Here is a 26,259-nt window from a genome sequence, read left to right on the forward strand (position 1 = left end):
GTCCGGTGAAAGCTCTTCAGAAAGTTATGATCACTGTACCCTTCATTACAGTGGATCTGACAGGCATCAACTCCGAAACGGGGGTGCAGGCTGTATAATTAGAAATGAACAAGGAAACCTTGTAATCGCGGCAGTTTACAACCTTGATCATCTCTTCCCCAATGAATATAATGTTGCTATAGCTGAAGCAATTGCTTGGAGGAACGGGTTGAAGTTGGCCAAAACCAAAAACGTTAAACTAGATCGTATAAACGGTGATAATGAGGAGATCATTTTGCGCATGCTTGGCCTAGAGCCGAGGGCTCCTGGTTTCTCTTCCTTGAATGAGATTATCGACGAGATTCAAAAGACTCTACGTGAACTATCGATTAACCCTAGATCTCAGGTCCAACGCATTGGAAAAAAAGATAACAAAACAACTAATGTATTGGCATTTTCGGGGTCTGAACTTGGGTTGAATGAGGAAAAGAGTTATGTCAAGGAAGAAGATCTTCCTTTTAAGTTATATCAGTCATTCCAGGAAGATAAAAGAATTTGGAGGAATGGTGTCATGGACGGTGTTCACTATACACAGTACTAGTTTATATGTGTCAATATGTGTATTGTACCCTGGACTTTGGTACAATATGTAGTAAAGCTCTGTCGTCTGAATTGTTCAGTAATATAATGTACTAGTCTATTATGTGTTGTGTGTCGCCTGTCGTGTTCCAATGTGTGTATGGTACACCCTACAACGGACTATGGCTTTGTTGGCATGGTGTAAAGCTATGCCTTTAGAAGTGTTCAGTTGATTCAGCAAGATTAAATATTTACTGAATTGCTAAACATCGCCCGCGAATCTCCACATAAAGCCCACAAAATTAGAGTGAATTGTCACTTTTGCCCTCAAAGTAAAAAACACAATTTCTTCTCTCAATTCTCTACTTCCACTTTCTCTCTCTAAAAAACTTTCCGAGCGATGTCGAGGCGGCCCGGCAAGGAAGTGGCGGCACAGGCGGCGGGTGGACAGCGGTTTTCCGGCGAGAAGGTATTTTTTATTAATTTTGTGTTTAAAAATTAAAAAAAAAAGGTCGGAGGCGGTGGCGGCGCCTAGGCCAGACGCCACCACCACGGCGGCGGCGTCTAGCCCAGACGCCACTACCACGGCGGCGGCGCCTAGGCCAGACGCCGTGACGGTGGCGGTGGCGTCTGGCCCAGGCGCCAGAACCACGGCACCGGCGTCTGGCCTAGGCGCCGCCGCCTTTTTATTTTTTTTTTTTAATTTTTTTTTGGTTTTAAATTTGAAATTTAATTTTCGAAAATAATTATTTTTTTTTTGATTTTTTTTTAAATTTGTTTTTCTTTTTTTTAATTTTAAATTTTATGTTTCTGATTTTTTTTTATTTTGTTTTAAATTTTGTTGGTTTTTTTTAAAAAAATTTTATGTTCCTCTTTTTTTTTTTTAATTTTTAATTTTATGTTCTTGTTTATTGTTCTTGTTTTTTTTTTTTTTGAATTAGTTTTTTTACTTAAAAAAAATTTTATGTTCCCTTTTTTTGTTATAAATTTTTTTTAAAATTTTGATGTTCTTCTTTTTTTAAGTTTTTATAATTTTATATTTTTCACTTTGTTTTTTCCAATTTGTTTTTTTTGGGTAATTTTTTTTTTTGCTTTGTTTTATCCAATTTTTTATTTATTTATTTATTAGGTTATTAATTTTTTTATTTTTAGGTTGTTAATATTTTGTAATGTTTTTAATTTATTTTCCATCATATGTATATTGTTTTATTTATTTATTTTAATTACTTTTTTTATGTTTATATTACATGTTTATATTGCATATTACATGTTTTGTTATTTTGTGTTAGGCATCGTATTTTCGTTCTGGGGCTGGGAAGAGTATGGACATTATGAGAAGTACGATGAACTCAATGGAGAGCTCGGGGCCCAGACACGTTAGATCCCGTGGTATTTCGGCCTCGGCTCGTAGAGAACGGGTGCACTATTCTGAGGATGATGAAGATGATGATGGTGATGAGGAGGAGGAGGAGGAGGATGCAGATGAGGATGTGGACGATCAGAGTGGACCATATGATGATTACGGTCCATTCAGTCAGAGGCTTGATGATGTGTATGAGACGCGTAGGGTAGACGTGCGTAAGGGTAGAGATGGTAGATTTGTTAGTAGATCTGGCACATCATCTGCGTCCACTGTGTCTGTGGTTAGCAGAAAACGGTCGAGGGCCGTTAATGATTCTTGGGTGGTGAGGGGCGAGGTGGCTGGGGGACCTATAGACGGGAGTGTGATTCCTAGCTTTCTAGGACACATCGCTACCCGTATTTGGGAGGACCAAGAGCGGGCTTTGGATAGCGGCATTTTGAAATGCCAAACCCGGGAGAGGACTTGTAACTTCTTGTGTAGTTGGGCTGAGGCTTGGCCGGAGGAGAGCGAGATGGTCGGCCGATTGAGGGCCACTAGAGTGAGCCACCTTCCTGCCACCATGCATGAGAGGATTGACTCGACGCTGATCACGGCTTTCGTTGAGCGATGGCAGCCGGACACGAACTCTTTCCACCTTCCGTTCGGTGAGATGACGATCATGTTGCATGACGTCGAGGCCATCCTTGGGATTCCCGTAGAGGGAAACCGAGCATCTGTTGTCACAGATGCGGATCAGGCAGATTTATTGGCGGAGCTGTTGGCGGTGGATAGGGCTGCGCTGTACACAGCGGCACTTGGTGTGTGGGATCACGGCGGTGTTAAGATCGCAGCAGTTTTGCAGCGATGTTTGCACCCCACTTCACGTAGGACGCAGGACACACAGCTGGCTGCATATGTTTTTCTTCTTCTCGGGTGTACCTTGTTTCCGGATAAGAGCGGAAACAAGCTCAGGCCACGCGACATAGTTGACGCGTGTGAGCCCGACAGAGTAGGCCAGTTTTCTTGGGGGTCGGCTACATTAGCGTACATGTATCGCCAGTTAGGATTCTCGAGCCGGGCTGATGCGGCAGGTATCACTGGATGTATGACGTTGTTACAGACGTGGATATACGAGTATTTCCCGGCGTTTCGACCACACCGCGACCCGGTTCCTATTGGGGATGGCCAGCCACGTGCCTGTGCGTGGAGTCCGCGTGTCGAGAAGAAGTCCATTGACCGCCTGCGATCGATACGGTTATTGCTTGACAGGATGTCCCCATTAGAGGTAAAGTGTTTAAATTATTTCTACTTTTATAGTTTGATGTGTTTATTGTATGAATCTTACTAATTTTAAAAAATGTGCAGGTGAACTGGATGCCTTTCGGCCAGAACCCTAGTAATAGGGTACCCAGGACCCTCTACACGGGACTGATTCAGTATCGTGAGATCGTAGAGGCGTACATGCCGCAGCGCTGTCTTCGCCAGCTTGGATATGTCCAAGTTGTTCCTCCTCCACCAGCATGGCCCAGTAAGGCCGTCCGATCTGCGTCGTTGAAGGAGTACGTCGTCCAATGGCCGGCAAGCATGATTGGCACGTGGGAGCAGTTTCCGATGGTTGCCCGCATATGGATTGAGCAGTTGCAGCGGCCGCCAACTGGGGTGGCTGCCATGTGTGACCAGCACTACATGGAGTGGTACAACCGGCACTCGCACCCGAGGTTGATCAGAGACGTCCACCACGGCGACGACGCCGATGATGATGATGTGCCACCGCCCACTGCCGTGGATGCGGTACGTCTCATAAAACATTTGTAGTTGTGTTTTTTTTTCATATAATACGTCTCATAATACGTCGTTATTGAATTTTATGTGTTTTGTTATGTGTAGTGGATGGGAAAGATGACGCAGTTGGGACACAGACTTTTTGAGGAGAGGGACAACATGACGACTGCAACAGGCAGAGCTGTTATTGATGAACTGGAACGGGCCCTTGAGCAGTGGCAGTGGGCGTCACAGAGAGATTATTGATATGTCGGCAGTGCATTTATAAAACATTTTCCTAGTTGTTTGTAAAAGTTAACATTATCTGTTCTTATAATTATTATTTTAAGTTCTTAGAATTTGACATTATATTTTTAGTTTTTATAACTTTTATTTTAAGTTGTAATTAGTGGGCATACGAAAACTAAATACAGGTTCACATTTAAATGGGAAAACTAAATACGAAAATTAGAATCCGAAAATTAAATAAATGGGAAAAACATAGCAATAGCAATATTAGGTCACATAGAAAAGGCAACTAGATTGTTCCACTGCTGCACCCGGTCATGATATAACGCATCCCAGCCCTCTACGCTTGCTGTACGAATGGTGTACCACGTTGGTATAATCGGTGGGACCGGAAAATCGGGTGACAGGTCCAGTCGGATGAAATGTCTGTATGACGGCCCCAGAAATCCAATAGCAACCTCTCTTACCGGTCTGGTGACGGTCTCACGCGAACACCAAGGCAGAACCGTGGTACACGGATAGTAAGCTCGACCATGCAAACCAAGGCCGAAATGCATCACTGCACACTTGTAGATGTTTGCAACGGCGAAGAGATCAAGGGGCGCGTCGAACCAATGATTTTGACCGCAACGTCCTCCTCCCCACCGGATACGCTGCAGAGACCTATCCAAGTCCTGTCCGTACACGTGGCGATAAACAGCTCGGTTTGAGGCGATTTCACTGTACATCAACTGACGCACTAAACCGTAGTTGTCTTCACCCATCTGAAACACATCAGCCACAACCCGAAATCCACAGTTACCATCTGCAACCACATCATTCCACCCGTCCAGGAACGGCATCATGATGTTAGGGATCCTGTCTTTATATGGAAAATGTTCAATGTCCATTCTGCCTGTTGCACACATCAAAAAACACAATTAACAAGTTAGCAGAAAACTAAACAAACACTCTAAAAAGTAAATTAAACTAAAGTACCGTACCGGTGCCGGGCATATTCACCGACGAAGATGTTTGACTACCACTTGATGACGATGTACGACCACGGCCACGACCACGACCACGACCACGAATGTACTCAAACGCACTCCTTTCCCGCCGTGGTTGTCGGCCCCGTGGTCGCTCGACCCCCTCAGGTTCCTCATGATCCAAGCACGACGAGTTGAACATGTCATGAAGTACGTGGGTAGCACTACGAATGACTGAAGGGTGGCTGGAGGACACTTGGTCAAACATCGAACGAAACTGCTCCAACTCCTCCTGTTCACGGTTGACTGTCTGTGGAACAGCATGCTCTCTGATAACGAGCGTCCGCCAGAATGGATGAACCTGATCAACATGTAACGACGCCCTATCTTGCGTAATTACGCGGTGAATGGTGCATGCACAAGGTAGTCCATGAGTCACCGATATAGCACATCCGCACCGAATAGCCACTTCATCACCCAACTCCCTCATCCTGGTGTGCTCGCTCAGAATCAACCCCAAGCAGTAGTGTGACACACGACCATGGAGAATCTTAAATATGAAATGGCTATACATCGTGCCATGTCGCCGTCTGGAGTCCTCGAGAGAGTTCTTGATGCCGTTCCTCTGAGTATCAATAGCCTTGTTTATTCTCTCGAACAGTGTATCCAGAGCAGAGGTGGAAGAATCAATCCAGTCCTTCAGAGCTCTATGAGCGCTCTCAACTCTACATGTAGTAGTGTTTCCAAAATGAAGAACTTGGTTTGTCCAATATTTGACAAACTTTTCCCTCTGAGGCACCCACTGCTGCATCACATAGTCTACGATTGCCGGGCACCATTGGTATGCATCCTTGAAGTTATCCAAGGCTCGGTCGTACTCTGCCTCCGTGGTAGCTTGCAGGATCTTCCGCCACTTACCATTTACCAATCTCTCTGCTGAATCTAAGTTCTTGTTGAAAAGGTTGTAGGCTTTGACTTTCACGCATTTGTTGATGTGCCATGTGCACAGTAAATGGCTCGACTCCGGAAACAGCTCCGCTATAGGGGCAAAGAGACCTCCCTCACAATCGCTGACGATGGCCGATGGCTGAACACTTGGGCCGATGTAATTTCTCAACTTCTCCAACACCCAACGGTAACTCGCAACCGTCTCATCCTTCATAACTGCATAACCAATCAAAAAGTTCTGGTTCGTTGGAGTCATCCCAACCATCTCAACCAGTGGAAACTTATACTTGTTTGTCTTGTACGTTGAATCGATCAGAATCACAGATGGCCAAGACGAAATCATATCAGCACAATCAGGATGCACAAGGAACAAATGAGTCACCTCCGATGTGTCTTCATCAGATTCAAACCAGTACAGGTAACCACGTGCTTGTGCCTGGTGTAGAAGCTGCTGTATAGGGTTCCTTCCCTCTGACCGTTCAAACCTCAATTTATGTCTGACGTTGTAGATGTGTCTTCGGTTTGGCTGGTCTTCAGGAAATTTCTCCAACACAGATGCTAATATTTTAGCAGGCTTCACTTGAGCATCACTCATTTCTTTTACAATTAGTTTCGCAGCAGGACTTAGGCCACTTAACTGTCGATGACCCACTTCATATGCGATCATCTCATGGTTGTGATACCCCCATTTACCGTAACTCTTCACTTCCCAACCGTCACCCCTTTGCTGTTGTCGAACCTTTACTCTGAACTGACACCCACAACCTTTCCGCTTTGTATCAAACCGAATCGCTTGACTGAAATCTCGTTCCTCCCTTTTGCGATAACGGTCGCATCTCAAAATGCGATCCATTCTACCATCCCGTTGAGATTTATGAGTTGCTACTACTAAACAAAAACCTGATCTAATTGCAACCTGTTTCGCCCAATCAACCGCTTGTTGAGCATCTTCGAACAGACCATCGTGTACAAAAATCCCACTATAATCATTTCCGTCTCCACCATAATCCTGCAACAATAACATATAAATATAATCACATAAGAGTAGATTAAATTAATACATTTGACACAACATTAGCACAAAAGCAAAAACAATAATAAATTATAAACAACAAACAAAGAAATAAACAAAAAGTATTCAAAAAAAAAAAAAAAACAAAACACAAAAATAAAAAACATAAACAAAACTTTAGATTAAATAAATAAAAATAAACCAAAAAAATAAAAACAAAAAAAAACATAAAACGAAAAAAATTGTAAAAAAAATAATAAAAAATAAATAAATTAAAAACAAAAACAAATTAAAACAATTAAAAACAAAACAAAAAAAAAACCAAAAAAAAAAGAAAAAAATTGTAACACAAAAAAAAAAAATAAACAAATTTTAAATTAAATTAAAAAAAAAAAAAAAAAAAAATAGTGGTGGCGCCTAGCCAGGACGCCGCCACCGTGGCGGTGGCGTCTAGCCAGGACGCCGCCACCGTGGCGGTGGCGCCTGGCCAGGACGCCGCCACCGTGGCGGCGGCGTCTTGGCCAAACGCCATGGCCACGGTGGCGGCGTCCTGGCCAGGCGCCAGAGCCACGGTGGCGGCGTCCTGGCTAGGCGCCACCACTACGGTCACGGCGTCCCGGCAGGACACCAGCCGCCAATTCGTGGTTTTAGATGGCTTCGTACCTCCTTTTCCGGCGTCAACGGCGTCTCTCCGGTGCATCTACCCGACGTTGAGGGCTCTTCGGTTTCACTCGGCGATCCAGTCCTGCTCCACATTTTTTATGAGTGAAAAATTTTATTTTCGGTAAAAATTAAAACAAGGGCAATAATGTCAACATTTTTAAAAAATGTGGGCTTTATGTAGAAAAACGCGGGCGATGTTTAACAAATCCCAATATTTAAGGGGTCGGACTTACTTTGGTATGAGCGTTGCCTTGGGGTGATAAGTTGATTCAGCAAGATCAATATATGTTTTAGGGAAGTGACTTTTAAATTAGTAGTTTATGTTTTTGTAATTTGTGAGTGTTTTGTTAACGTGTAATGAAGGCTTAATATAAACTCTTTGTTGTTACTAAAATGTACTACTATAGGTATGAAAAACATAAACACAGCAAATAGATTGTCTGGTCTCTTTGATGATTTGAAGACCATGTTCTAATTACAAAAATTGGCCCTAAAATGTTTAAAAAATTATTTTTTTAAATGACTTTTTTTTTAACAAGATACAAATGTTTAATGTTACTAAGGGTCTGTTCACATTTACTATACTGAGCTGAACTGAATTATATTGAGCTGAAATGAATATTTTATGAGAGAAGAAAATTAAGAGTTGAACTGAACCGAACTGAACTGATTGGAGTCAAACTGAACCGAACTGAAATTAAGGTGAAGTGAATAGATTCTAAGAAATTGTCAAATACTAGTATTATATCTTCATAATACGAGTACATTGTTTCCAAAATTTTATTCCAATTCTCTCGTTGATGGACATCAGAATTTACAATTGAGAATAGATTACTCCTCTAATTTTGCCTAAAAACAGTGGTAATCTAGTATTAAGTGAATTAGCTAGCCATTTAAGAAAGAGATAATTAAGAAAGTTCACTTTTATTTAGAAATTCAAAAACAAAAGTCAAAAGCATTAACTTTGGAAAAGAAAGAAAAATTGGAAGAGTTGGATTTTGTTTGGAAATTGGTGGGCTTGTTTTACGGGGAAGATGATGAGGCGGAGATATTTTAGGCGGAGATATTTTAAGTTATTTTTTTTTAAGTTAGGCCATGTTCTTTTCACCTTAAAACAATAATATTAAGTAAAAATAATTTCATTTCAGTAAAAATAATTTCAGTTCATTAAAAATAATTTCAGTTCAGTAAAAATAATTTCAGTTCAGTAAAAATAAGTTCAGTTCAGTAAAATTCAGTTTTCTTAAAGAAGAATTATAATAGAAAATTAGTAAAAATAATTTAAGTTCAGTAAAAATAATTTCAGTTCAGTAAAAATAATTTCAGTTCAGTAAAAATAATTTCAGTTCATTAAAATTAAGTTCAGTTCAGTAAAAATAAGTTCAGTAAAAATAATTTCAGTTCAGTAAAATTAAGGTGAATCAAACAGGGCCTTAGAGTGTTGAATGATTTTCGGGGCCTTGTTATGTGGACCCGAAAAAATCAAGATGATGGATCGACTGATCGAGTAATGACTTGAATGTATCAGTACCTAACCTGATATTTCACTTGGTTCATCCATCATCTACCCGAACCAACCTGTTTCAATTCAAATTTTCATCCATATTTTTGAATCGAGTGGATGGTTATCCATCCCACTAAATATTTTGTGACATTATGAGTAAAAGAAGTTTCTCACGTCTGATTAGCATCATTACAATTGAATCATCCTTCAAAATGTCGTTGACGTCACTATTATATTTTAGTGTTTAGGTGTCATTCACTTAAATTTAAGGATTAATTAATTTAATCATCATCAAAAGAAGCCCACTCCTACTCATCATAGTACGAAAAAGCAATTCTCTATAGAAACTCTTTATTCTGCTTGTCGGAACACTGGATATCTTACTATCGAAGTCTACCATTAGTCCACTCTCATCTTTGATTGATCGTCCTAAATTCATTTAAAAACTTAATCCCTTCATTATAATATTGTAAAGTATATGTCCACCCCTTTGATATTAAGTGGTTTTTGATAGCCTTATGTTTTTTTTAAGTGGTTTGGGCACCAGTATGGTAACCAAGAGGCCAAGGGGGTTAATTATATAAGAAGTACTCCGTACAAAGTATTAATTAGTGTGTATAATGCAAATTTCCAAATTTCAATGTACTTTCTTTATTTTTAAATATTTGCTTTATTTTTCTATATGCGGAGTTTTAGAAGAAATTGAAAATATATATATATATATATATATATATATATATATATATAAAAAGGTGTTTTTTTTTTTTTTTTTTGAAACAAGGTGTTGGGGTTAATGGAAGGTAAATTGGGGGAGAGAAGATCTAAAAGTTGTAAATTGGGTCTCACTATTTGAGAAAAATGAATTAATATTATAAAATCTTTTCAAATAAGAAAATGGAATATGTATTTAAAAACGGCCGCAAAAAAAAAGTGGAATAAATATTTAAAAATGAAGGATGTATCAAATATTACTATATTAGTACTTCGTATTGTATTTACTGAGACACTGAATACTTCTACTTCTATTTTGTTTGACTTCTTAAAAGGTGCACAATTTCCAAATTCTAACGTATCAAAGCATTGAAGACTTTTTTTTTAAAAAAAAAAATTAGGATTGAAGACTTTTAATTTCAATGAGAATTTCAAGCTCTAATTTAAAGCTAATACAAAGTCTCGATACAAATTACAACGGAGGGAGTATGCATTCAACCTTTGGCTTTCCCATATCTTGAAAGACTTTTTACAATTTTTTCGTTTTGTTTATGTCCAATTTATAGTAAATCAAACTATACTCCCTTTAATATTTTAAGTGCCTTATTGAGAGTTTTGACACTATTTATTATACTTTGATAATTTTAATATAAATTATACTCCCTCCGTCTCCGAAAAAACGACGCATTTGGGTTGATTATACGGGTATTAAGAAAGTTAAAAAAAAGAAGTAAAAGTATAGGGTTATACGCATTTATTATACGCATTTGGGTTAATACTTCCTCCATTTCATTATAATCGCAACACTTGAATTGAACACATTATTAAATACTCCATACTAGAGGAAGAGTGGACAAAATATAAATAAAGTAGGTTTGAAAAGTTGTATTTTACAGGAAGTAGTATTTATCCTATTTGGTGAAATGGAGAAAACATATGATTTGAAAAATCAATTACTGTATTTTATCATATGAATACATACTGTTACTGTACAATAATAGATTTATGGTATTAAATGAGCATATTTTATAACTGAGTGCAAATAAAATTTATCAGAGATTTGATGTATATATACTACGTATTTTTTTGTACATATTTTTTTTTAATTTTTCTACAGACTTGGAAAAAAAGCTAGGTCAATATTGAATTTGTACACATACTACTCATCCTTTTCATTAAAGAATAATACATGATTAATGGGCCTTTGGACCATTTAACCGGACAGGCTGGTGCGGCCTAGAATGCAACCCTTGGACCAACTGAACCCTGGACCAATGGACCTAGGCTTGGACTTGATAGACTCCAAATGTGGTAGATCTAGAGAGAATAGCTCTTTGATTCCAATTGATTGCTCTTTTCATTAGGTTTCACAATCTTTGATTGGCATGATCTTCCCAAGTTGTTGCAATTGACATGATTACTTGTTGATCCCCGTTCCTAGTGTTTTATTTGTTTGGTTGCTTGTTTTGTTAGTTGTTAGTGTTACTTCTTACCTTCGATTTCGACCTAGCTTAGGCGCATAATTGATAGTGCTTGAACATTACAGTTTCTTTGGGTTTGACCCTTAACTTGCCTCCATAATCATATTTAGGTTTGTTAAGTGTTTATAAATTAACTTTGACCGAGGGAAGATTATATAACGACCTAGTTTTCCCCTCGTCAAACTATTTGGCCTTCCAAGCAAGCAAAAGGTATAAGATTCTTAGGGGAAATTTTTAATACAAGGTGGCCAAACACTAATAAAATACTCCTTTAGTAGTACTATAAGTAAATGCTAATTAGCACCATTTCAACATCCAAAACTCAACCAAAACTCTCAAAACAATCAACCAAAACTCTCAAACTTAAAAAGATGAGCAATAATCAATGGTCAATTTTAAGGGGAAGTACATATGGAAAAATGTACACACTTTATTTTGATGGATCACATAATAATCAAGATAAGAAAGCTGGTGCTGGCTGTGTTATAATGGATAGCCAAGGAGAATTTGTTGTTGCTGCTGCCTATAATCTTACTCAAACTTATCGCGAATATTGCGACGTTGCTATTGTTGAGGCTGCTGCTCTTTGTATCGGGTTGAAGTTGGCAAAAGACCGTAACCTCAACCTCAATCTCATTAAAGGGGATAGTACGGAGGTCATTGATCGTGTCTTGGACCGTAGTCGAAGGCCATCTAGGCCACCTTTAAGCAGGATCATTCAACAAATTATTGGACTGATCGATGGCCAGAATATCGTGATCATTCGTAGAGAAGCTAATCGAGTTGCAGATAAGTTGGCGTATTGGGGGTGTAGCAGGCTTGAAGAAGGGGGTCGTGAGTTCTATACCACCTATTTTGATCTTCCTCCTCAGGTCTGTTGATCTCTTAATTGACTATTTTGCCTCTTCTTATGTTAATAATTTTGATGCCAACGTTTGTACGGTTGACTTATGTTTTATTTTAATCACGCTGTTCTTATTGTTAATCAGTTCAAACTATGCAAAAATCAACTTAAAATAGGAGGCGACATCAATTTTTTTTTTATCATATTAATTAGAGAGATTTAGACCAAATCAAATCATATCAAACCACTAAAAATGAAGGGAAAAAAGTCTTATCAGAATTTATTAAGTCAAACTAATTAACGTACGGAGTAAAAGTTTTCCATTCGTTTAATTACTTCAATAATACCATTCTCTTTTGCATTTATTTGGTCTCATAAAAGTTTGATTTTTGCAAACTTTACACAATTTAGTTTTTTTCCTTTTATAATATCTCAATTAACTACATGTCATATCATCAACACATAAAGAGTAAATTGTTAATGAAATTGAGAAAATAGATAAAGGCTACACATACAACTGTTGTATATGGTTCCTATATACAACCTTACTTTGTCATGTTTTTATTGGCTATAATAACGGGCTCATGTTCCATTACAATTCAATTTATATTTGAATTCTAATTTTCTCTCTTATTTTTTTAATAATGTGTCAAATTTCTAGTGGAGTTGTATGTAGGGACAACATACAATGATTGTATGTGCGTATCAGCTCTCTGATTTTGTTAAAGGACCAACCTCACCAAAAGTCCTAAAGATTAAGTTGATGCTTTGTGTCACGCTGACTCTGATACCATGTTAAATGATCAACTCAACCACTAATTTAACTTGATGGTTAAGACCTACAAATATGTTTTATACTCTACCAAATATTATATACGAAGTATGAAGTACATACACACCTAAAAATAATTAGTTCAACAAATTCATAAGTGCAGTAGCTGTACTGTAGGGGAATCTTGAATCAAGTTTATTTATTTTGATAACGTATATAAACCAATATCGGTCTTTAACTCTTAGCTTAACCTTTTGGTTGGTTGCGATGATCTCTTAACACATATCTTTGCTCATTTAATGGTGATAGGTGGCTGAGCTTATAAGGCAAGAAAAATCATTCAGCAACATAAGAGAAGAGGAGGATGATGGAGAGGGGAGTAGTAGCTTGGCCGAAAACATCGGTATGGCTGGATCCGCGGTGGCTGGAGTAGCAATGTTAGCATGGGGAATGTACAAGCTCGTGTCCGGTGAAAGCTCTTCAGATAAAGACGAACACAAGAATAAGGCAAAAGCACCTCAACCAAGGGAATTTATTAGAACCCTTGATTATGCATCTAATAATATGTCTCTAAATGATGATTACTATACCCTTCATTATAGTGGCAGTGATATAAATCAGCACCAAAACGGAGGTGCAGGATGCATAATTCGAAACAGATATGGGAAGCTTATAATATCAGCAACTTACAACCTTAATCATCTTTACCCTGTTCAATATAATATTGCTGTAGCAGAAGCAATAGCTTGGAGTAAAGGTTTGAAGTTGGCCGAAACCAAAAGGCTTAAACTTTTTCGCATAATAGGTGATAATAAGGAGGTCATTGATCGTGTTCGTGGCCAAGAAAAGAAGGCCCCTAAAGTCCCTTTGTTGAGTGAAATCGTGGGTGAGATTCGAGAGGCTTTGGAGAAGCATTCAATTAGCCCATGGAATCAGGTTGCACTCATTGGAAGAGATGAAAACAAAGTGGCTAATGAATTGGCATCCTTGGGATCTAAACTCGGGTGTTTAGGGGAAAAGAGTTATGGTAGTGATAACGTTCTTCCCTTTAAGTTAGACCAATTAATCCGTGAAGATGAAGTAAATATTAGGGGAAAGAACTTACTCATGTAACGTTCTTTATATATTTGTGTCGCGTTGTGTGTTTAAGGTGTAGGGCACATACTTGATGCTCTGCCTTTAAAGGGTGTATCCTAATTGACTGAAGCTAAGATACACTAAAGTAATGGGGTGCTACAAATAAATAATTTCTGCATGTATTAAGAGTTAATTATGAGTGAGTGTGTTATGAACTTGCATATGATTGATATGAAGTAATAAATAAAAGTTGGTTGTCTTTGCTTGAAGCCTTGAATGAAAGTATGAACTATGAAATATTACAAGTAATATTTGGCCTTCTGATGGTACAGTGTATATAACAACTTTGGAGGGATGACATAATATTATAGGTATGTTGATTAAGACAGACTAGAATAATGTAAGTTGAGGTTATTGTAAAGAGACTTCCAAACATTTATACATTTTAAAATTGTACTCGTACTTCAAAGATATATATAGTCAAAGATTTGAGAGATTAATTTGGCCTGACATAGATTGCACAACCAATTGCACATTTAACTGAATTGACTCATCACAGATACAAATAGACCGACTTGAAAATGAATTTGGTCAAAGTTAATGCATATTTCATTATAGTTAGGGCCTGTTTTCATAGACTGGACTGAACTGAAATGAAATGAATATTTTATAAGAGAAGGAAATTAAAAACTGAATTGAAAATAAACATATGAGAACAGACCCTTAATGGGCAACGAATCTAAAAGTAACTCAACCCGAATTTATTACCAGATCCAACCTACACGATCTAAACCAAATTACTTGTTACTTTGAAATGACCAGACTTGTATTTGAATTGAATAATTGTTTACCACTTCTACATAAGTTAAACAACTTGCCTAGTCATTGGCCTTTCAATTAAACAAGAAAATAAGCGTAAAATAATCTCGGGTATATCCAAGCAAATATTATAGAGACTTTATTCATTATGTATAGGCCTTGGTCTTGGCAATTCAATATGCTGCACATCAAATAACATTGCAGCAGAATTTCAACAAGTTGGACACTGTGAAGGATCAATTTCCTATGGTTCATTTGCTTTAATTCATCTTATTAATTGGAATCTGAAGCAATTACAAATGTAACTCATCACCCACACAACATTTTCTCTCATTTACATCTTTCATGTCATGATATATTGATATAAAAATTCCTAATAAATAGCAAAAAAAAAAACCACCTAGTTTTATTGGCACCTCAAATAGATCACATCTCACATTAAATTATTTTGCATCTCTTGCTCATCTGTAAGGTAAGTAAAATACTATCAGCCTCCTTTTTGAATACTATAGAAGTTTAAAATGTACTTTTTTTTTTGTTTTTTTTTTTGTTTTTTAATGAATTGCTTAATTTATTTGAATGATGTTTTCTCTGATTTGCTCTATATAGGAGTTTGAATCTTTTGCTTCACATTTTATGTATCATGTATGTGCTACTTTTGTGGATTAGTTGCTATCGGTACTTTTTAAATTTTATCTGTTAATAATTTAAGATATTATGGTTAAAGTAATGAACTGACAAACTAAGCATGCAAAATCTAAGTGTTTCATGCATATCATAATAAAACAAAGTGATTATTAAACATAAAGCCTTGTTTAACATTTTCCTAGCTAATATACTTTGTATTATAACTAATAGAGAATATGCATAGAATATCTTTATGATATCCTTACCTATCTTGTTGACTTGTTAGTTACCTAATATAATTAGGACGACTTTTATATTATTCTATAAATATTGATCAATGGAAATCATTATAATAGTCCTAGCTAACAAATTTGTTGAATATGTCTTCGTGTGTAGGTAAAAGCGGAATAAAGAGGCCGATCACTCGATCAGATGACAAGAAGTGAGTATTCATCAAAATGTGGCATGAGTTCATCAGGAAAATCAATGTATCCACTCAATTTCGACGTATCATATAACAATCTAGCCGATCACTCAATTTCCTGCACAGTAAACACACGTAAACTAGCCTCGTGGGTGTTGCCGAGGAAGGCCCCTCCGATGCTAAAGTCAGTACAATGTGTAGAAAGAGAACACTATGCAAGAGAATTAGTTGCTTGAGGCTTTTCTTGAGTTATGAGAATATATGAGAATATGTGAATGAATGTGACTATATGAATATTGATGGCTTTTATACCTCTTCATACATGGAGAAGTTGGGCCTTAGCCTAATTGGCTTGCTTTGAGGGCTGACCTTTGACTTTAGCACAATTGGAGAGTTGAACCTTGACCTTGGGCTTTTAATTGGATCATTTAATGCCTAGGCCCAATTGGACTAAATTGGACCCAAACAACTTGCCCCCCAGACCCGATTCGGAAGGATGACGGGTCGGGTTTGATTTAATTCAAAAAAGGAGGGAAGTAAATGATTTAATTAATCCAAAAATTTGAATTTAAACCGTAATTAATGAGATAACAACGGTTAAGGCGGATGATTGTGGAAGTTGGACGGATAATGGGCAGTTTAATCGCAAGGTCGTGTGTTTAACGGTTACTTAGTGGGGTATTTAAGAGAAATTGAAACGCGGACTCCCCGTATTCCCATTTCTGGAGATATAATCAGAGGCGCGTCATCTCTCCTCACTTATTCACCAACACAAACCCAGAATTCTCGAGAGAACCCAAGAACCCGCATCAAAACTTCGCGAATTCCCCGAGCATTAAGCTTAGAAACTGAGACTTGCCACTACGAACTCGTAAATCGGCAACTTTCGCTTCAGATTAAGGTAAATTCCTTTGATTTCAGTTTATTTTTGTTCGAATTCGAACTCCTTCCCTTTTTTTTCGACTTTTTTCTTCGAAATAATCAATGGCAAGAGGAGTTAGAGGTAGAGCCCGTGCTCCAAGAAGAGCAAGGCCAATTCCCGATCCTAGGAACAGGATTGGGACCTGGAATGGACAAAGGCCAGAGTCTGACCCTGCTGAAGGGATTAGGGCGACTTCAATTTCCTCGGCTCCTCCTCAGAGAACGGAGGGGCTGAGCGCTTCTGGACGAGACGATGAAGTTCCCGCTGTCCTTTGGGATATCCTCCCCGGGTTTTCAGAGTGGGAGAATGCCGAAGTAGCTTCGGCCATGATAAAAAACCGCCCCTACTCATGGTGGGTGGAGAATGCCGAACAATATCGGTTTGCCGAGCAAATTGAGTTGCATTACGGCATTTTTGAAGCTGATGGGTATTGGTGCCGAATGCCCGTGGTATCCGATAGAATCCATCGTCCACCCCCGGGGTACGTGGGGGTGTACACAAGACAGCTTCAGTATGGGCTGAGGTTCCCTTTGGACGTATTCGTCCGAGACTTGCTGATCCATTACAATATCTCCTTATGTCAGCTAACTCCCACCAGCATCCGAAGGGCGATGACATACTTATGGGTCTGCAAGTTCTTCAAGTATGTGCCGAACCTGCACTGCTTCAAAAAGCTTCATCGGCTAGTGCCAAATATTCAAAGTGGGCACGGAAGCCATGGTTCTGGGTGGTACCGGATTGAGTCTCGGCCCCAGTACCTGACCATGTGGCCGAACGACTCTTCAGACAAGGACTGGAGAGGTCAATGGATTTGGGTTAGGGCACCCACGGACCCGGGCCACCCTTGCGTCTTCAGCGCTCCCCGGTACCTTGCTGAGCCTGATCCCGACATGGGAAGTCTAGGTCCCCCCGCAGATAACGGGCCGGATCCGAACCTTGATCAACAAAATATCTTCGGCAAGCTGCCGAACCGGGGGGGCAGCGGCCGAATGCAGCATATCCCGGAGACTTGGCTCCCCGATACGCATTATGTTTTCCAAGAGAACATGCTAGCAGCTGTTGGCCTCAGCCGAAAGTTTAAGGATGGTAAGCTTCTTCGGCTGGGGCCGAGGCTTTTTAATTTTCTCTTTTTCTCCTCTCACTTCGCTTTTTATGCTGTGCCAACCTAACTCAACTGACCTTTCCCCTTTTCTTTTTCAGAGCGGGACGAGACCAACGTCGGCATTAACTACGCTCGCCTTGGTGTCAACCGAGAACGAGTTGTAACTGATCGGGCCCCGTCTATCACTGAACCGAGGCATAGGGAAGTTCATCTAGACTCTTCCCACTTCCAAATTGAGGCTGTTGCTCTGTATCAGAGGCAGAAGCCTTGGTGGAAGAAGAGAGACCCCTGGTTTCAGCTGCTGGACGAAGAAGCTGAAGCTGCCCGTACGGCCGAAGGGGTTGCACGGGTTCTCGAAGCTTGCGAAGGAGGAGAAGGGTCCTCCAGAGCTGCTGAAGAAGAAGCTGCAGCTAGGGCAGCTGAAGAAGACGAGGCTTTGCTGAAGACCTCGGTGAGCTTTCAGACTTAACTTTGTCTTTCTTTTATTTTTATTTTTTTTTTTTTGTTTTTTTGTACTCACATTCTTCCTCCCCCCTGTCTGTTACAGTCTGAAGAGAGTAACAGACACAGAGAAGGGAAAGCCCCTGTTCGTCCCGAAGACCAAATACAAGAAGAGTCTTCAGACTCAGACATTGACGAGCAGCCCCTTCAGAAAAGGCGCCGAAGAATGGCCATCATCGGGCCGCATGACTTTCAGCGGAGGCCGATGACCACCGGCGTTGAAATAGGGGAACCCGAGGAAGGCAATGGATCGCCGAGGGTTCCCCGTCTACAACCTCAATCACCTCAAAAGACCCCTCCGCCACCTCCTGAGATGGAGGTGGATCAGAAAACTCCCGAATCTAAGGGAGGGGTCCAAGAAGAAGTTCAGGAGAGTGCTGCTGAGCACAAAAAAAAGGATGCCGTGATGCCCAGTGCTGAGGGTTTCACGACAGACATTGCAAGAGAGGTTGAGGCTTTCGTCCTCACCCCTGAAGAAGAAGAGGTCATAGTAATTGACTCTTCTGAGAAGGATGATGCTGAACCATCCAAAGCTAAAGAAGCTCCGTCATCATCCTTTCCTTCCTTCCAGACTCTGCAATCTGGAGAAATGGGTTTCTCGGCCCCCCGAATTCCAATCCCAGATCACATCTGGGACCTCATATGGGGTCAGAACCGAGAAGGTGCTGCAGCCTACTTCGGCGATTTTGCTGGCATGTCCGAAGTAGATAGGGCAAGAATCTGGTCGCTGAAGGCCACTGCTGGGATGGGCGAATCCAGCAGATCAGTTCCTGACCCAGCCAGGTCTAACCAACTGCTGATGATGCAGGTGATTTTCCTTGCCTTTATTTCCTCTAAAATTCAACTCTATTTTTATTTACCTTTATTTTTTTTAACTTGTGCTCCTGTTTTCAGTTCGTGCACAATCAGACTCTCACTGTAGAGCTGATAGATACCCTACAAGATAGGGTAGACGCTGCCGAGCACAAAAAGAAGGTAGCTGAAAAGGAATTAAAGCTTGCTAAGCTGAAGCAAGCAGCAGCTGAAGAGAAGCAGCAGAAGGGTGAGGAGTACGAGAAAAAAGCTGCTGAAGCCCTCAAAACCTTCTGCGACGCTATGGAGAAGGAAGTTTTTCCCCCACTGATGGAAGGGGAAAAATTCCTCCAGGAGCACATGGGAGTGGATGTCTCCAAATTCAAGGCTGCCATTGAGAGCCGAATCCAGGAAGGGGCTGCTGCACAAGCTGAAGTGCAGCAACGGCTAGAAGCTCTTGAAGCCAGCAGAATGGTTGCTGAAGAGCTGCTCCAAGCCAGGGATGTCCAACTCTGAGAGGCTGCTGCTGCTGCTGAAGCTCAGAGAGCTAAGCTCCAAGAGGCTGAGGATCTGCTGATGGCCAAAAAAGAAGAAGTGGCCCAGGCTCAGACAGAGGCTTCCAAAGTTCAGCAGGAGCTGAATGAGCTGAAAGGTTCCTCCTCCAAGCTCGCCGATGAGCTGAAGAAATCCAAGGAAGACTTGGAGGAGACCCAGAAGAAGTTGGCTGATGCTGAGGCTCTACTCAAAGTCCGTGTCTATACCCAGGAAGAATATGAAATGGGTTTCAGAAACGGGTTCAGAGTATGCCGAAGAGTCTGCCTTCATGCTGAGCCGAAGCTGGACTGGTCCAAATGTGCTGAATGGGTCCAGAATCCCGAAGACCCTCATATGAAGTATGCAACTCCAGTCGAAGCTGAAATTCTTAAGGCTGAGGAAGCCGAAGAAGAAGCTGAGAGAATGGAGTTGGAGGCTGAACAGAGGGCAAGGGAGGCTCGGCAGAGTGCAAAGCCTGCTTCTTCTGTTGCTGGGGTTGAGGCCATCATGGGGCTCAACAATGCTGATCAGTCTGATCCTCGGGCTGAAGCATAGGAACTCGGGTAGTCATCTTCAGAATCTTGCGGTTCATCATGCGCTTAACTTTAGACTTGCCGCTTTCTGAATTTTTTGCCTTGTTTTTTGCTTCAGCTTGCCTTGTCGTACAACAGTTTATTTTTTTGCTTATGTACGTATTTCGGCAGCTGTTATTTTCCGCTTGTGGGCGGCTGCCGATACAGTTTATTTGAACTTGTAGCTCAATTTCTGAGCATGAAATATTAACTTGATGTTCTTTTCTTCAGCTGCTTTGTTTTTGAATGCTTTACTGTTTCTTCAATTCTGCTGAACATAAACTTGCACTGATAGTGCTTCTTGCCCCCCCAGAAATTGAAGTATGGCTTCAGCTGAATAAACAATTTCCACTTCTTAAAAATGGGTATCCGAAACACGGGGCCAACTGAAGGCAATGCTTCGGATAATGGCTTTCTGGGATACAAGTGTTACTGAAGCTTGACTTCAGCTGAAAGACTAGAGTTCTTTTAAAAAATGGATATCCGAAACACAGGGCCAACTGAAGGCAATGTTTCGGATAATAGCTTTCTGGGATACAAGGCTCAGTTAAGGCAATAACCCAGAATTGTCCATGGACTCATGTCTTTGGAGAACAAGTCTTACTGAAGTTGGACTTCAGCTGAAAGACCAGTGTTCTTTAAAAAGACGAGTTTTGTCAGCAATCTGAAACCCAGTTACCCGAAGGCGAAGGTTTCAGACAAGGCTGAATAAACAATTTTCAACTGTTGCTGTTATCCTTGATTTTCTGTCTATCTTTGAAAAATGGATACCCGAAACACAGGGCCAACTTAAGGCAATGTTTCGGATAATGGCTCTCTGGGATACAAGGCTCAGTTAAGGCAATATCCCAGAATTGTCCATGGACTCATGTCTTTGGAGAACAAGTCTTACTGAGGTTTGACTTCAGCTGAAAGACCAGTGTTCTTTAAAAAGACGAGTTTTGTCAGCAATCTGAAACCCAGTTACCCGAAGGCGAAGGTTTCAGACGAGGCTGAATAAAAAACCCTTAAAGAGTAGATAGAACAAAGAAAACTTTGAAAGGATAAAAAGTTGTAAACATTTATATAAATGGCGGTTCCAAGGCCTTTCATTAGTTCAAAATGTATTTACAAAGATTGTTCTGCCCCGAAGGGTTTACACATGATATTTTTTGAGTACATCAGCGTTCCAGTGATTTTTCAACTCAGTTCCATCCAACTGCCAAAGTCGGTATGTCCCTGGCTGAAGCTCATCATAGATTTCATAAGGTCCTTCCCATGCAGCTGAGAGTTTCCCATGGATTCGGCCTTTCTGAACTGCAGCAGCATTCCGAAGGACAAGGTCTCCAATTTTGAGAGGCCTTGCATGGACCCTTCGGTTATAAAATTTGCTGATTCTCTGCTTATAAGCGGCCATTCTGTCTCGGGCTGAGTCTCTTACTTCATCGAGGAAATCGAGAGATTCCCTCATCAGTCGCTCATTCTCAGCCGAGAAGTGGTGCACTCGTAGGCTCTCAGAGCCAATTTCCACTGGAAGGACGGCTTCGGCACCATACACCAGTTCAAAAGGTGAATAGCCCGTTGCCTCTTTTTCAGTTGTCCGAAGGGACCAAAGGGTTCCAGGGAGCTCCTCCAGCCACTTGGACTTTTGATCTTCCACCCTCTTCTTGAGGGCATTTAGGATCTGTTTATTTGCAGCTTCGGCTTGTCCGTTACTTTGCGGGTGGCATACCGCTGAATATGCCAGTTTGATGCCGAACTGATCTGTATACCGCTTCAGCGGTAAGTTATCAAATTGCCTCCCATGATCGAAGACAAATACTCTCGGGATGCCAAAGCGAGTGATGATATTCAGCCAGATAAATTTTCTGACAGTTTGCTCTGTAATGTTCGAGGCTGCTTCGGCCTCGATCCATTTACTGAAGTAGTCGACACCAACTATCAGCCATTTTTTCTGGTACACAGCCTCTGGAAATGGTCCCAGTATATCCAGTCCCCATTGGGCAAACGAGAGTGGATTAAGGATGGGCGAAGATCCCTTGCTGGCTGATGGATAACTGGAGCGTACTTTTGACATTTTTCGCATTTCCGAACCAGCTCCTTAGCATCTGCGATCATGGTGGGCCAGTAATATCCAGCCCTCAATGCCTTGTGGGCTAAGGTCCTTCCCCCAATGTGGTTCCCACAGATGCCGAGGTGAATCTCGCGTAGGATATAATCTGCATCTGTTGGTCCCACGCATTTCAGCAATGGGGCTGAGAAGGACTTTTTCAGAAGTTCCCCCCTGAAGACAATGAACCTAGAGCTGGTTCTCTTTATCTTGGAGGCCAAAGCTTTATCTTCGGGAGTTTCTCCCCGAAGCTTGAAAGCTGGTCCATCCAACTAGGCTCTGGGTCACCGCAGCACACTTCAGGTGCTTCGTCGACACTTCTCTCTCGACGCACTTCTACATATACAGATCTGTTCAGCTCGGTAAGAGATGAACTGGCAAGTTTGGAGAGTGCATCGGCTTGAGTATTCTGACCCCTTGGGATCAGCTGAACCTCAAAAGTTTTCAGCTCTGCAATGACTGACTTGATCTTGGCAAGATAAGCTATCATGGAGGGCTCTTTGGCCTCGTAGCTGCCGCTGATCTGATATGCAACTAGCTGAGAGTCTGTTTTTAGGCAGACGTGATCGGCTTCCAGGGAGATGCACAATTCTAGGCCGGCGATTGCTGCCTCATATTCGGCTTCATTGTTCGAGGCCTTAAAAGAAAATTTTAGTGCATACTCAAAGGATTTGCCTTCGGGAGAAGTTATCACCACTCCTGCCCCCGAACCGTTTTCGGTGGAAGATCCATCCGTAAACACGGTCCAGACTTTCTTTTCACTGTCTAGCGCTTCTTGGTATGAGCATTCGGCCAAGAAATCCGCTAGAGCTTGAGCCTTAATGGTAGCCCTCGGACGGTAGCTGATGCTGAATTCGGTGAGCTCAAAAGCCCACTTGGCTAGCCTACCAGATTTTTCAACCTTGCCGAGAACTTTTTCCAACGGCTGATCAGTTAAGACCACTATCTGATGGCAATCAAAATAGGGCCTCAGCTTCCGAGCAGCTACTACTACCGCGAAAGCGACTTTCTCGAGTAGAGGATAGCGAGTCTCGGCATCCGTCAGTGTATGACTGACGAAGTAGATCGGTTGCTGACTTTTACTTTCTTCCGGTAGCAATACTGCGCTGATGGTGGCTGGGCTAACGGCCACATACAGGTACAAAGTTTCTCCTTCAGCTGGGCTAGCCAGCGTTGGGAGTTGAGCCAGATGCTCCCGAAGCTGTTTGAAGGCGTCTTTTTGCTCTTCCTCCCAAACGAGCTCTTTTGTTTTCGGGAGTTTCAGGGCTTTGAAGAAAGGTAACCCCTTATCCGAAACTCTGGAAATGAACCTCGAGAGGGCTGCCATTCTTCCGGTGAGCCGCTGAACATCTCGCTTCGTTTTCGGCTCAGGAAGGTTGAGCGCCGCTTTGACTTTAGAGGGATTGCCATCAATCCCCCTTTTGCTGACTATGAACCCAAGGAATTTCCCTGACTTCACGCCGAAGACACACTTCTTCGGATTCAGCTTCATTTGATGCTTTCTCAAGGTGGCGAAAGTTTCAGCCAGGTCCTTTACATGGTCCTCAGGTTTTTTGCTTTTGACGATCGAATCGTCAACATAGACTTCCATGTTTCGGCCCTTTTGATCGGCAAAAACTTGATCCACCAGCCTTTGATAGGTTGCCCCCGCATTTTTCAATCCGAAGGGCATCATTTTGTAATTGTACACCCCAGCGTTCGTGACGAATGCTGTCTTTGCTCGATCGTCGGGGTGCATGAAGATCTGATGATACCCCGAGAATGCGTCCATGAAACTAAGCAAGGCATGGCCACTTGTCGAATCGACTAGCTGATCGATCCTCGGCAAGGGATAGAAATCCTTCGGACAAGCCTTATTTAGGTCCGTGAAGTCAACGCACATCCTCCAGGTACCATTGGGCTTCTGAACCATCACCACATTTGCCAGCCATTCTGGATATTGGCAAGGTTCGATGAATCCTGCCTCCAGCAATTTTTTGACCTCGGCTGCGATGTCTCGGTTCTTATTAGCGGAGTAATTCCGCTTCTTTTGCTTAACTGGTCGACACGTTGGGTCAACATTAAGCTTATGGGAGATGAGGTCTGAACTTATCCCGGGCATATCAGCTGCCGAGAAAGCAAACATATCTCTGTTGTCCCGAAGGAGCTGAATAAGTTCACAACGGGTGTTCGGATCAAGGTCCATCCCGATTGTTACACATTTCTCAACGTCTCCTTCGGCCAACTCAACTGTTTCAGTCTGTTGGTCCATGTCCATTGCTGATGGACTGGACTCTTCATAATCTGGCCTGCTGCCAATGTCAGCAGGTGTCCCAGTCTTTTTGTTCTTCGGCTGGCTCTCTAAGTCTTGCGGCTCAGATGAAGAGCTAGCCTTTTCCCTTTCGGGCCCTTTACCTCTGGGTACAGATCCTTGGGCCGAAGCACTTAGGCCTTTCGGCTTTTTTGTGCTTGGCTCTCTTTCTTTTTCTTTCTCCTCCTCACCCTTGTCGTCATCTGGGCGACTATTGGATGGCTTGAGGTAGTTTCACCTTCGGGCGTCCTTTTGGTTGCCCTGTATCCTTTCGGGGAAGCCGGCGTCTGAGACGTAAATCATCAGCTGATGATAAGTTGAGACGACCCCTTGGATCTCATGAATTATGGGTCTCCCCAAAATCACGTTGTACACTGAAGGAGCGTCAATGACCAAAAATTCAATCATGACGTTCCTAGCTGCCTCATCGCAGCCGATGGTGACAGGAAGTGTCACCTTCCCATCTGGATAAGTTGAAGCCCCGTTGAGCCCGGATACCGGGTAGGGTACCGGCGTAAGGTGCTTGGGCTTCAGCTTTATTTGATTGTAGGCCTTTCGGAACAGAATGTTTGCTCCGCTGCCACCGTCAACAAGGACCTTACTGACGTCGTGGTTGGCCACCGTGGCGATGATCACCAACGGATCCTCGTGAGGGAACGCTATCCCCCGGCAGTCGGCGGCTGTGAACGTCATGTTCTGCACCGGCGACTGGGGAGATTGAATGTCAGCGTTATTCACCTGGTGAGTCAAAGCTCTAAGGTGTCGCTTGTGCTCCCTCCGAGAGTATATTCCTACCGAGATAACATTGATCGGAGGGAATTTCCCCTCCGGCTTTTTACTGTTCTTCCGGGGGAAGTCGAGGTCTTGCCGAGAGTCCTTTGCTGACTTCTCGGATTCTTTTTTCTCGCGGTGATCCGCGATGTATTTTTTCAAGTATCCCTTCCGGACCATGTCCTCTATCTGATCCTTCAGTTGGATACACTCCTCAGTGTTGTGTCCCGAAGACTCGTGGAACTCGCACCACTGATTTTTATTTTTTCGCTGATACCACTCTGGGAGTGGTCTCGGCTTTCGGTAACTCTGCTCCTCCTTCGTTACGCTGTAAATTTTGGCGCGTGGAAGAGAGAGCGGAGTGTAGGACTCGTATCTGCCTGTGTATGAGGCAGATCTTTCCTTCTTTGGGTCGCTGGCCGAAGATTGCTCCGAGGCCTTTGACTTTCCCTTTGCCTTATGGCCTTGGCCTTCAGACAAGGGTATTTGTCTTTGTTTGCCTCCCCCAAATTGAGGTTGGGTTTTCGCCTTGTTCCATTCTTCGGCTCGGATGAACTTATCCGAGGCATTCAGAGCTTCCTCCAAGGTCTGCGGGGTATGCATGACCATGAAGTCTAGGAACTTTCCGGGCTGAAGGCCATTCTGCATTGCAAAAACGGCTAGCCCCTGGTCCAACTGAGAGACGCTGGATGACTCGTTACTGAAACGGGTCAGATAGTCTCGGAGGCTTTCGGTTTCCCCCTGTTGTAGACTCATGAGCTCTGCAGTAGTCTTCTCTCGGCGGTTTGCCGTGGAAAACTTGCTCCTGAACTTGGAGGACAGATCATCCCACCCTGTTATGGAGCCTTGCCTTACTCCCTTGGAGATCCACGCTTGCGCGACCCCCTTGAGAGTGGTTGGGAAATATTTGCACCAAGTCGCTTCGG

General features: G+C 41.9%; 3 protein-coding genes across 3 annotated transcripts; 2 read left to right on the plus strand and 1 right to left on the minus strand.

The window, feature by feature from the left end:
• Nucleotides 1-2,265: 2,265 nt before the first annotated feature.
• Nucleotides 2,266-4,030, plus strand: LOC110721547 (protein MAIN-LIKE 1-like). Its single transcript, XM_021900725.1, has 3 exons — nt 2,266-3,185; nt 3,266-3,691; nt 3,788-4,030. Exons 1-3 carry the CDS (start codon nt 2,433-2,435, stop codon nt 3,926-3,928), a joined length of 1,320 nt encoding a protein of 439 aa, XP_021756417.1. The 5' UTR covers nt 2,266-2,432; the 3' UTR covers nt 3,929-4,030.
• A 91-nt stretch (nt 4,031-4,121) lies between these two features.
• Nucleotides 4,122-6,119, minus strand: LOC110721537. The gene is made up of 2 exons (XM_021900714.1): nt 4,894-6,119; nt 4,122-4,805 (listed from the first exon to the last, which is right to left on the minus strand). The coding sequence occupies exons 1-2, from the start codon at nt 6,089-6,091 to the stop codon at nt 4,183-4,185; spliced, it is 1,821 nt and encodes a 606-aa protein (XP_021756406.1). The 5' UTR covers nt 6,092-6,119; the 3' UTR covers nt 4,122-4,182.
• Nucleotides 6,120-11,494: 5,375 nt separating this feature from the next.
• Nucleotides 11,495-14,167, plus strand: LOC110721557. The gene is made up of 2 exons (XM_021900735.1): nt 11,495-12,069; nt 13,123-14,167. The coding sequence occupies exons 1-2, from the start codon at nt 11,569-11,571 to the stop codon at nt 13,924-13,926; spliced, it is 1,305 nt and encodes a 434-aa protein (XP_021756427.1). The 5' UTR covers nt 11,495-11,568; the 3' UTR covers nt 13,927-14,167.
• The last annotated feature ends 12,092 nt before the right edge of the window (nt 14,168-26,259 follow it).

This window comes from Chenopodium quinoa, unplaced genomic scaffold (genome assembly GCF_001683475.1).
Source record: "Chenopodium quinoa cultivar QQ74 unplaced genomic scaffold, ASM168347v1, whole genome shotgun sequence".
Lineage (NCBI taxonomy): Eukaryota > Viridiplantae > Streptophyta > Magnoliopsida > Caryophyllales > Amaranthaceae > Chenopodium > Chenopodium quinoa.

Bases quoted from the DNA above. Each gene is read 5' to 3' on its own strand.
- LOC110721557 (XM_021900735.1), top strand. From the start codon at position 11,569: ATGAGCAATAATCAATGGTCAATTTTAAGGGGAAGTACATATGGAAAA. The intron at 12,070-13,122 runs GTCTGTTGATCT...TAATGGTGATAG, and splicing joins ATTTTGATCTTCCTCCTCAG to GTGGCTGAGCTTATAAGGCA.
- LOC110721537 (XM_021900714.1), bottom strand. From the start codon at position 6,091: ATGGTTGGGATGACTCCAACGAACCAGAACTTTTTGATTGGTTATGCA. The intron at 4,806-4,893 runs GTACGGTACTTT...TGTGTGCAACAG, and splicing joins GGTGAATATGCCCGGCACCG to GCAGAATGGACATTGAACAT.
- LOC110721547 (XM_021900725.1), top strand. From the start codon at position 2,433: ATGGTCGGCCGATTGAGGGCCACTAGAGTGAGCCACCTTCCTGCCACC. The intron at 3,186-3,265 runs GTAAAGTGTTTA...AAAAATGTGCAG, and splicing joins ACAGGATGTCCCCATTAGAG to GTGAACTGGATGCCTTTCGG. The intron at 3,692-3,787 runs GTACGTCTCATA...TGTTATGTGTAG, and splicing joins CGCCCACTGCCGTGGATGCG to TGGATGGGAAAGATGACGCA.